The sequence below is a fragment of the Podarcis pityusensis genome, assembly GCF_964106645.2.
Source record: "Podarcis pityusensis genome assembly, chromosome: 4".
Taxonomy (NCBI): domain Eukaryota; kingdom Metazoa; phylum Chordata; class Lepidosauria; order Squamata; family Lacertidae; genus Podarcis; species Podarcis pityusensis.
In genome coordinates, this window is record NC_138027.1 from 21,798,592 (window position 1) to 21,807,997 (window position 9,406).

At 42.9% G+C, this 9,406-nt stretch overlaps 1 protein-coding gene across 1 annotated transcript; it reads right to left on the reverse strand.

Moving 5' to 3' along the window:
• Window positions 1–2,793: 2,793 nt before the first annotated feature.
• On the reverse strand, window positions 2,794–8,777 carry LOC308475367 (vitelline membrane outer layer protein 1-like). Its single transcript, XM_081002484.1, has 4 exons — window positions 8,546–8,777; window positions 6,208–6,412; window positions 4,338–4,438; window positions 2,794–3,958 (listed from the first exon to the last, which is right to left on the reverse strand). Exons 2-4 carry the CDS (start codon window positions 6,376–6,378, stop codon window positions 3,667–3,669), a joined length of 564 nt encoding a protein of 187 aa, XP_080858610.1. The 5' UTR covers window positions 6,379–6,412; window positions 8,546–8,777; the 3' UTR covers window positions 2,794–3,666.
• Window positions 8,778–9,406: the final 629 nt, after the last annotated feature.

The window sequence follows — 9,406 nt, forward strand, 5'->3', positions numbered from 1 at the left end:
AGTTCGAGATTGGCTTCATTATTATCAAATAAGGGAGGTTTTTAACCTAGATAAAAAGATTGGTTTCCAGGAGGAAAAATCCAAATTGGAAACGGAATTGTTAGAGCCTAAAACAAAAAAATTGTCAAGAATGTATAATCTGCTGCTGAAATGGAATACACAGGATGAAATGGTTAAGTCTGCTAGGATTAAATGGGCACAAGATGTTGGGCATAACATTATGTTTGCTGACTGGGAACGGTTATGGACTACAGGTATGAAATTTACGGCTTGTAATGCTTTAAGAGAAAATATAATGAAAATGATTTATAGGTGGTACTTAACCCCAGTCAAGCTAGCAAAAATCTATCATTTGCCAGATAATAAATGTTGGAAATGTAAAGAAAATGAAGGTACCTTTTTCCACCTTTGGTGGACGTGCCCAAAGATCAAGGCCTTCTGGGAAATGATATATAATGAACTAAAAAAGGTATTGAAATACACTTTTGTGAAGAAACCAGAGGCCTTCCTCTTGGGCATGGTCGGCCAATTGGTGCGAAGGGAAGACAGAAATTTTTTTATGTATGCGACAGCAGCAGCAAGAATACTCATTGGGAAATATTGGAAGTCACAAGAATTGCCTACCCGAGAAGAATGGCAGATGAAAGTGATGGACTATATGGAACTGGCTGAGATGACCGGCAGAATTCGAGACCAGGAAGAAGGGTTGATGGAAGAAGACTGGAAAAAAATTAAAATATATCTTCAGAAATACAGTAATATAAAAGAATGTTAGAAAAGGTTTGGAAAAGAATATTAGGCCGTATTGGCAGACATGGTATAATGGAATAAGCAAAAATGAAGTGTAAAATGAGGATAGAGGAGAATTAAATACTTTCGAATGTTAAAATAAGTAAAAGAAAAGAAGGTTAGAAGGATTTGCTGGAGTACAATCTAAACTAGAATACAAAGCAGGGAGGTGAGAGGAAGTCATGGAAATAAGTAAAAGGGGAAAAGGTTGTAAAGGTCTAATTTGATTTTTGTTATTCTTTATTGTGATGTATGTTTATTCTTTGTTTTCTCTTTTTTCTTTTTATTGTCTGTTTTTTGTAACATGTGTATGGTTTGTTTTTTCTTCTTTTTTTGTAACTTTAAAACTGGAATAAATATTCTTTAAAAAAAAGAAGAGAATCACTTAGCTTTTTTAATGATCTGGTGCATGTCTACTTCATTATAAGTAAGCTTGTGTTGTTGTTGTTGTTGTTGTTGTTGTTGCTGCTGCTGTTGTTTTAAAAAAAAGCAGTCCACATATGCTTGTAGCAGTTGAAAATTGAAAGAGACCCCAGAGATTTCCAAAATCATGCTATATTCTGTCTAAATACAATCGCCTTATCTGATTCAGGGGGAGGGGAATCAGTGACCCTTCCAACAGATGAGTCAGCTTACAAGGAAAGACACTTCTGACTTTGTTCTTTTCAACCCTTCTTCCAAGCTTTGTGTCCTTTTAGTAACCTCCTTTATTTGTCCCTTCAATTCATTCACCGTCACTTCTATTTTTTTATCCATTTGTCCTATTTTTTTATCCACCTGTTCTAATTTGGATTCTATATTTTTTTCAATTTGTTTTATGTCCTTTTTAATTTCAGCAAACATTTTCAATATATCCCCTTTAAGTTCTGACTCCTGTCTTGAGCCCTTCCTGTCCCCTGGTGTCGCTCCCTCACTTGTTTTTTTCTGTGAGTGAGTTTTTTTCTTGCTGCTTCCATCTTTGGGCTAATAATATTCTTGCTGTGGCTGTTGCATATAAAAACAGTTTCTTGTCTATGTATTTCACTACCCACAATACCAATTAAGAAGGCTTCTGGGGTTTTTTTACAAATGTTTATTTCAACATTTTCAAAATTTCATTGTATATCATCTCCCAGAAAGCCTTTACCTCCTTAAAAGTCCTCCACATGTGGTAGAAAGTACCTTCTTTTCCTTTCCCTTTCCAACATTGGTTATTTACTTTATACATTTTTGCTAACTTCACTGGTGTAATGTACCATGTACACATCATTTTCATTACATTTTCTGTAAGGGTCTTATAGGTGGTGTCAGCCTGGTTATGAAATGCCTTCCCTGGAAAGGCCCACCTGGTGCCATCTTTGTGGTCTTTATTGTCCGAAGTTTTAAAACTGAACCTTTGAATTCACAGGGTTTTAGATGTGTGCTGTGTATATTTTTGTGATGTTGTATATTCATCTTTATATTGTGTTATTGAAACTGTTGCTTTTTAAAGCTGGAGTGCGGGGGCTGCTTCTATTGAGATTTATTTTTTAATTAATTAAATGAGTTTGCCCAGAACAACACAAAGTGACTTACAACGAGCCATTTGTGCATTTTAGGGAGGGCATCGCCATATCCCAGTTCTCTTTTGGCAACATCTCTTCCCCCACCTCTTCATTTCACGTTAGGAAGCAGTTGAGCACACTTCCGGCTTTCTGCATTCTGAGGCCTTTTCCTCCTCTTAGCCAGGTGACCTTTGCATCTTCCTAGGGCTGAGCACTATGGGAAGCAGCTCCTCCTAACCAGTGGCGTAGCGTGGGTTGTCAGCACCCGGGGCAAGGCAAGTAATTTGCGCCCCCTAACCCGTGGAGCCAGGTAGGGCTGCGAGTGCAAGCGCCCCCCCGATGTTGCGCCCGGTGCGGCCGGGCCCCCCTGCACCCCCACGCTTCGCCATTGCTCCTAACCCACTTCTGTCTGCCACGACCACAAGAGGTGAATGTTTCACCTTGTCACCCCTAGTTTGCTCGCACACACTCTGACACACATGCTGCCTGCATCTCCTCTTCCTGCTCCTCTCACAGCTGATAAGAAGGGACACACTTACTCTTCATTTCATTTCATTTTTATTGGTGAAAGAACAGAACAGGCAATCAATGATATTATAGAAAGATGTCTCTCCTGTACTTGCGTATGAGAGAAATAATCAAAAGGAATTCAGTAACAGAAAATAACATATATAGTCTATGCTGTCAGAAAATTTAGTATTCCGGTGATTCATAAATGAACGTCATTCCGGCGTTCAATATATTTGTCTGGTGAATGTCTTTTTTATTAATATTTTCAATGAGTTTTACTGTAACAACAAAAGGGTGAACTATAACGAAATGTATCTCAAATGATACAGAGAATGAACCAAACATTTCCCCCAAACATAACATGAGGGTTAGCGTGTGTAATATATTAAGACTTAATTGAAACTAGAGAATCACTTAGCTGGTTTTTATGATCTGGTGCATGACTACTACATTATAAGCAAGCTTGATTTTATTTTTTTAAGCAGCCTAAATATACTTGAAAGTTGAAAGAGACCCCAGAGATTTCCATAATCATGCTATATTCTGTCTAAATACAATCCCTTTATCTCATTCAGGGGTTGGGGAATCGGTGACCCCTCCAACAGATGAGTCACTGCTGCTTACAAGGAAGGACAGAAAGAGAAGCAGTCGGCACACACACCGGCAGGAGTACTGGATTGGCTCTGCCAGTGTGTTTGCACCACACCAAGCTCCCCAATGACTTGCCTCTCTCCCTTCCAGCAAGCAGCAGCCGTTCAGCTATCAGGAGGCCAGGTAAGCACCACCACTCCACCCTGTCATCCTCTGTTGCCAGTGGAAGAGGGCTGTGCAGCAGGGTGGTGGATCAGTCACAACAGAACATCTTCACGTCACGAAGTTCTACTTTAGCAAGCACTTCATGCTCATTCGCCACCCTTGTTTGGATGCCACATATGAAGCCACTAGGGCAGCGCTTGCTCATTTTGCCCTCCTCCATCCGTTCAAAGATATCTTTCTTCAGTTTAGCCCCACCACTGCAGAGGACCTCAAGGTTACTGACTGCATGAGGAATTAGCGGTTGTGGTAATTCAGTAGTCAAAGAAAAGGACACCATGTTGCCTTGGGGGCATTTCTGAACCGCAACCCATTCCCCGAGCCTGTAAAGAAAAGGACAAGGATGGCAATGTCTAAATAGAAATTTATATACCACAACTTTGTCAATGAATTTTTTATTTTTAAAGTCTCTCCAGAGATATAATTCCAAATTAGAGCAAAAAGCTTTATTTCAGAAAGGATGTATATAACAGATTTGCCTTCAAATGTGAACCAATTTGAATTTTGCCTCCATCCCTAGAAGTAAGTTTCACAGGACTTTGTGCAAGCAGGTATATTTTGGGGCTGTTAAACTCAGAGTGTGTCCAGATTACCATTTGCCTTTAATCTAGCATGAAATATTTCAATCTACCCCTCCCGCTCCTACCCCAAACTTCCAAGCAACAAGTTAATAAAGGAAGAGAAATTCAAAAAGCTACTCACTCTCCACTTTTAGACTCTACTGTTTTTCCATCAGTGCAGTGGAGACGGATGCCCTTCAGAGTGAAATCTGTTCTATAGGCTTCGTTTACATCTCTGCGAAACTGGTGGAGAACGGGGGGGGGGGGGAGGAGAGACTGGTGCTTCAATCTGCATCTGCAGTACTGGCAACATTTATTTGTGAGCAAAACAACATTTTTTCAGTGCAAATTTCTATGTGCAAGGGCTTGCAATGACCTAGCTAGATCAGCAATGAGCAGTACTAGCTCAAGTCATGTGCACACAATTGCCCGCAGGTACTGGACATAGATGAGGATTTATATTCACCTCAAAGAACAAAAACATTTCCATCCGAAGGATGGAGATGAACAAATGTGGGGTGGGGAATCAGCCTTTCTATTCAGCAGTGGCTGACCTTGGGGTCCCAAATTTCAGTAGCGCCCTGTACAATGCCAAAATTTGGCACCCCTCCACTTCCTGACTTCCATTCTAAATAATAGTTGTGGCACACTCTGAGGCACCCCCAGAACTCTGCACCCAGGGCGACCAAACCAGCCACGCTCCCCTAAATCTGTCCCTGCTAATTGCTGACATAGAAAACCTGCATCCAGTTCTGTGCAATCCAGATGAGCAAACATTATGAGAAATGTAACAGCTCTCAGAATGAAACCCACACAGGCCTGTTCTTACGTCTCTTTATTATTTAAGAGAAAGGAGAAAATCCGTCCCCTAGTTATAGTATGTCAGACCATTTGGTCTTCTAGACCATTTCTGTCTACTCTGACCAGGAATAGCTCAACAGGATCCCAAAGCAAACCCTTTCCCAGACTTGTAATATGGAAATCATTAGGTTTTAACCAGAGACCTTCCATATGAAAATATTCTGCCACTGAGATGTGGTCCCTTCTACCTACCCACTCCCCTCCTTTAACAACTCAAAGTTGTCATTGTTGCATGAGCTGTTTGGGTGCCAGGTGAGAAGATTCTCTGGAGGTCTAGAGCTGTTCTTTTCCTCTCCTGCTTCTGCCTCTTTTTCTGGTTCTTGGAATCTCCACAGTTTGCCCTTCCTTTCTTCCCAATGACCAGGATGCGTCTTTCTTGTGGTTGGCTCATCTGAAATCGGGTACTACCTGGAAGTTATTTTCTGCAGTTCCTGCTGCAGGATAATTGCAAGCGGGTGTGAAATCATCCCCTCCACAGACACAGCAACTCTACTTTGCAAGGAGGCTTAGGCATGTCTGAAAAATTCACTGTATAATTAACTTAATAACTTAATAACTCTGTTAAGGCTCCAGGCATGTTCCCTCATTATTCAGAGTATCCAGCAGCAGGGAAGGACGAGAAATATGAGCTACATTGCAAAGAGTTTGATTTCTAGTTACATGAACAGAAAAGCATACATCCTCTCTCTGTGAAAGCAGAGAGCAACTGGAAAACAAAGGAACAGGAAACCAGTAACATCACATCCGTCTCCCATCTTCCGTGAGACTTCCAACAGCCTGGAATCTCTGGAATGCAAAACAGAGTCTTGTGACTCCAAGCACTGCACAGTGGCAACACACAGAAACCTAACATGAGGACCCAGGCCATATACTGTGTGTTGGGGACAGAAAATCCTGTTGACATGCCTGGGATTCAGTAATTAGTAAATTGAACTGTATATTAGATGCTACAGACTTGGCATCTTGGTGTTTCTGGGACCCTGCATGGGTTCTGTGATAGAGGCTGCATTTTTCATTCTGTCTGCTGCTTTCCCTGCCCTTCTTTCTAAATAAAGGTGTTTCTTTGTTTGTGCTTTTCATACGTCTGTATAATATTGTGACCACGCCTTAGCACCAGGGTGTCCAAATTCAGACTATAGATAGGCATTTACCTTCATTTGGAATCCGTTTGCATATCCCTTGGGACAGAATTCAGGTTTTCCCCATATACCATCGTTCCCTCCATTGGACACAGTGAGGACTGCATTATGTTTTCGGTCTTCTGCATTACAGAGATGGTAGGAGAAGAAGAGGAAGACCACAGCGCTGAGAGGGAGCTCCATGGAAAGTGATCTGCACCAGACCTAGCTGCAAAAACTAAATGGATGAATAACAGCCTTGAGAATTTATTCCTTAGGAATAGTGGCTCTTTCCTCTGGTCCCAAATTTGCATTTTCCTCTGGAGGGAAGTGTGGTTACTTTTGGTTGATGTAGTAAAATCAGTTGATGGCTTTTCTGACTACACCTTTTGATTTCTAACTAACTAAAACATGAATTTCTTACCCACCCTTCACCCTTGCCAAAATGTACAGCCGTACCTTGGTTCTTGAACAGAATCCGTTCCAGAAGCCCATTCAACTTCCAAAAACGTTAAAAACCAAGACATGGCTTCTGATTGGCTGTAGGAGCTTCTTGCACTCAATAGGAAGCCACGGAAACCCCGTCGGATGTTTGGGTTCCAAAGAACATTTGCAAACCAGAACACTCACTTCCAGGTTTGCAGCGTTCAGGAGCCAAAACGTTCGGGTCGCAAGGCGTTCAACAACCAAGTTGTTGTATTTCCTATGTCTTGGCAATTTGGCCTTCCTATTAAAACTCCCCCTCCAATTTCTGTTTCTCTTTTTCTTAAGGGATTTCTCTCTCTCTCTCTCTCTCTCTCACACACACACACACACACACACAGACCAGTCTCAGGTGTAAGATAGAAGGGAGAAATTGTCACACCTAGGGATGGAAATACAAATTGTCATTTAACTTGAAATAAACACATACTTCCTATCAGCCCCAAATAGCTCAATAAAGTAAAATGATTTAGGGTGAAGACAGGTGTAACATTTAAATAGAATTGACAGGAGACTCCACTCAGCTACCTGCCATCATCACAATTTATTTGGCAGATACTCATACTAGCAAGGAGAAAGCATAAATAAATAAATAAAAGGAGGAAAGTACTTCCGCTACATTTGTCTTTCTTGCTCCAGCCTGCTCTCGTTTTTCACCTCAAGGGGTGTCCCCTCAGTGCATTCCTGTAAGTGTAATTCTGTGTACCTGTGTGCACTGTAGCTGAGGAGCACAAATCAATCAGTGTACACTCTTTGACATAAGTACTAGTATAAGTTTAGAGAAAGGATACACCTCTGCCCAGTGTAATGTGTGCATAAGCCTAAGACTTGTGCCTAACTGAAGATGGGTGAGTTTTCCTTACTTCTGTCTCTGACTAATGCCTTAGGCTCTTAGCAGAGCCAATCACCTTCCCACCAACTCTACAGGGAAGAGCTACCCTGTAGCCAACCCATCCTTAAGCATCTTGGAACTTATGGTAGCAAACTCACAGCATTATTAATTCCACACCAGAGCACCAGTTTGAAAAACAGTTGGAAACTGTTCCTAAGAGATGAACCGGCCCTCTTTCCCACAGCTTTGCAGGGCACAGTGGGGAAAACCACTGAGCTTCTGCAGGCACCAGTATTCTGCTGGTCTTACTAAAGTCTGGTGTTGGTGGGAGAGGGATAGACAACACAGAGGGAGTAGATGTATTTCTTCTGCAGAGCTCTTTATAATAGCCATTTTTTTGCCTACAAAAAAAAAAGTATTCAGGTTGGGCTAAGTGCCTCCACATCAGAGATACCCACTTTAGCAGGGGCTTCGCTCTAGGAACACAAGAAATTGCCTTATTCCAAGTCAGGCCATTGGTTATCTAGCTTAGTTCTGTCTACACTAGAGCTACTCTCCAAAGTTTCAGACAGGGGACTTCCCAGCCCTACTAGGAGATGCTGGAGGATATACCTGGGGCCTCCTGCAACACTGATCTACAAATTAATACATGGAAAGGGCATAGGCTTGCAGCGCCCCTTAGGCCAACCTTCCCCACCCTGGTAAATTCAATATGCGCTGGACTGCAACTCCCATCATCCCCAGCCAGCAAACATGGTGCTGGTTCCAGCTGATGGGAATTGTAGTCCAGAACATCTAGAGATCACAAGGTCGGGGCATGCTGCCATAGATTTGCAACACTTCCAAAGGAATGCATTGTTAAATACCCTGAAATCTTTTGTGAAAAGCGGGGTACACTTTTCACAAAAAGTAGGGCCTAATACCACTAACGAGAATGCTTCACTGGATCCCTACTGGTTACTGGCTACCAATCAGGCCTCTGTAATTCTGGCCATGTTGCAACCCTTGTCTTCCCTTACCAAACTTCTCAGAGCAGAGCAAGGTAGTTCTACTTACTGTCTCTCAGCTGCCAGGCAGAATGAAAGCGTCCTTAAGCTGAGTGAGGAAATATGAATGTGAGCAGGGGATTTATAGGGGGCAGGACAATGAAGTGTAGGAACTCTCTGTCCTGAGCAACACCTCCTCTGAGCCATCACAAAGCAGAGCATTGGGAAGGCTATGAAATCTTCTTTGTCCTGCCCCCCCCCCCATTACCAGTGCCTTTAGGAAATGCCTCCACAACCAGAACCCATTTGCCTGTGAGAGTGGGGAGGGCTGTCAGAAGGTGAGGACATCATGTCAATGCCAAAGACCAGTACTGTGCACTGTGCTTTAGAACAGGATTCGGCAACTTGCTGCTCTATGATCCATTATCAAAAACAGGGAGTGATCTACCACCCAGGGATGGGTGCAGGGTGGGCAGGCAGGTATTGGCTGCTTCCCCCAAGGGGGGCAGGGATGGATGCAGGGTGGGTGGCAGGGGAGGGTGCAGGGTGGGCCCTGCCTAGCTGTCTCCCCCCCAAGCCAGTCCTTTCTCTCCCTCCCTCCTTCCCTCCCCCAGCAGCTCTCCCCCCCCCCCACAAACCAGTTGGGCTGCGGAGCTGTCCTGTGCGAAACTTCTCCTACCCTGAAATAGTCCTGCAGTGATTTCGTGCTCTTTATTGCTGCTTGTAAAACAGTGATTGAATCCCGCGCCCCCCCCAAAAAAAAACTTGGGCCTTTATATACATTATTTACACAATGAGTCCCGTCTGATTGGCTGATTCTGCTTCCCTCCTGGAGCCTGATGGGTCTTCTCCTGCAAGCCAATCAGTTGTTGCATTCTACGATCCTACCTGCCTATTGTTCTAGGATCCAAGCTTAGTACATAACATACCC

Excerpts from the sequence above, each read along its gene's own strand:
- LOC308475367 (XM_081002484.1), bottom strand. The coding sequence starts at position 6,378 with ATGGAGCTCCCTCTCAGCGCTGTGGTCTTCCTCTTCTTCTCCTACCAT. Across the intron at positions 4,439-6,207 it reads CAAACGGATTCCAAATGAAG|TTTCGCAGAGATGTAAACGA; the intron begins GTAAATGCCTAT and ends GTTCTCCACCAG. Across the intron at positions 3,959-4,337 it reads GTAGAGTCTAAAAGTGGAGA|GCTCGGGGAATGGGTTGCGG; the intron begins GTGAGTAGCTTT and ends TTTTCTTTACAG.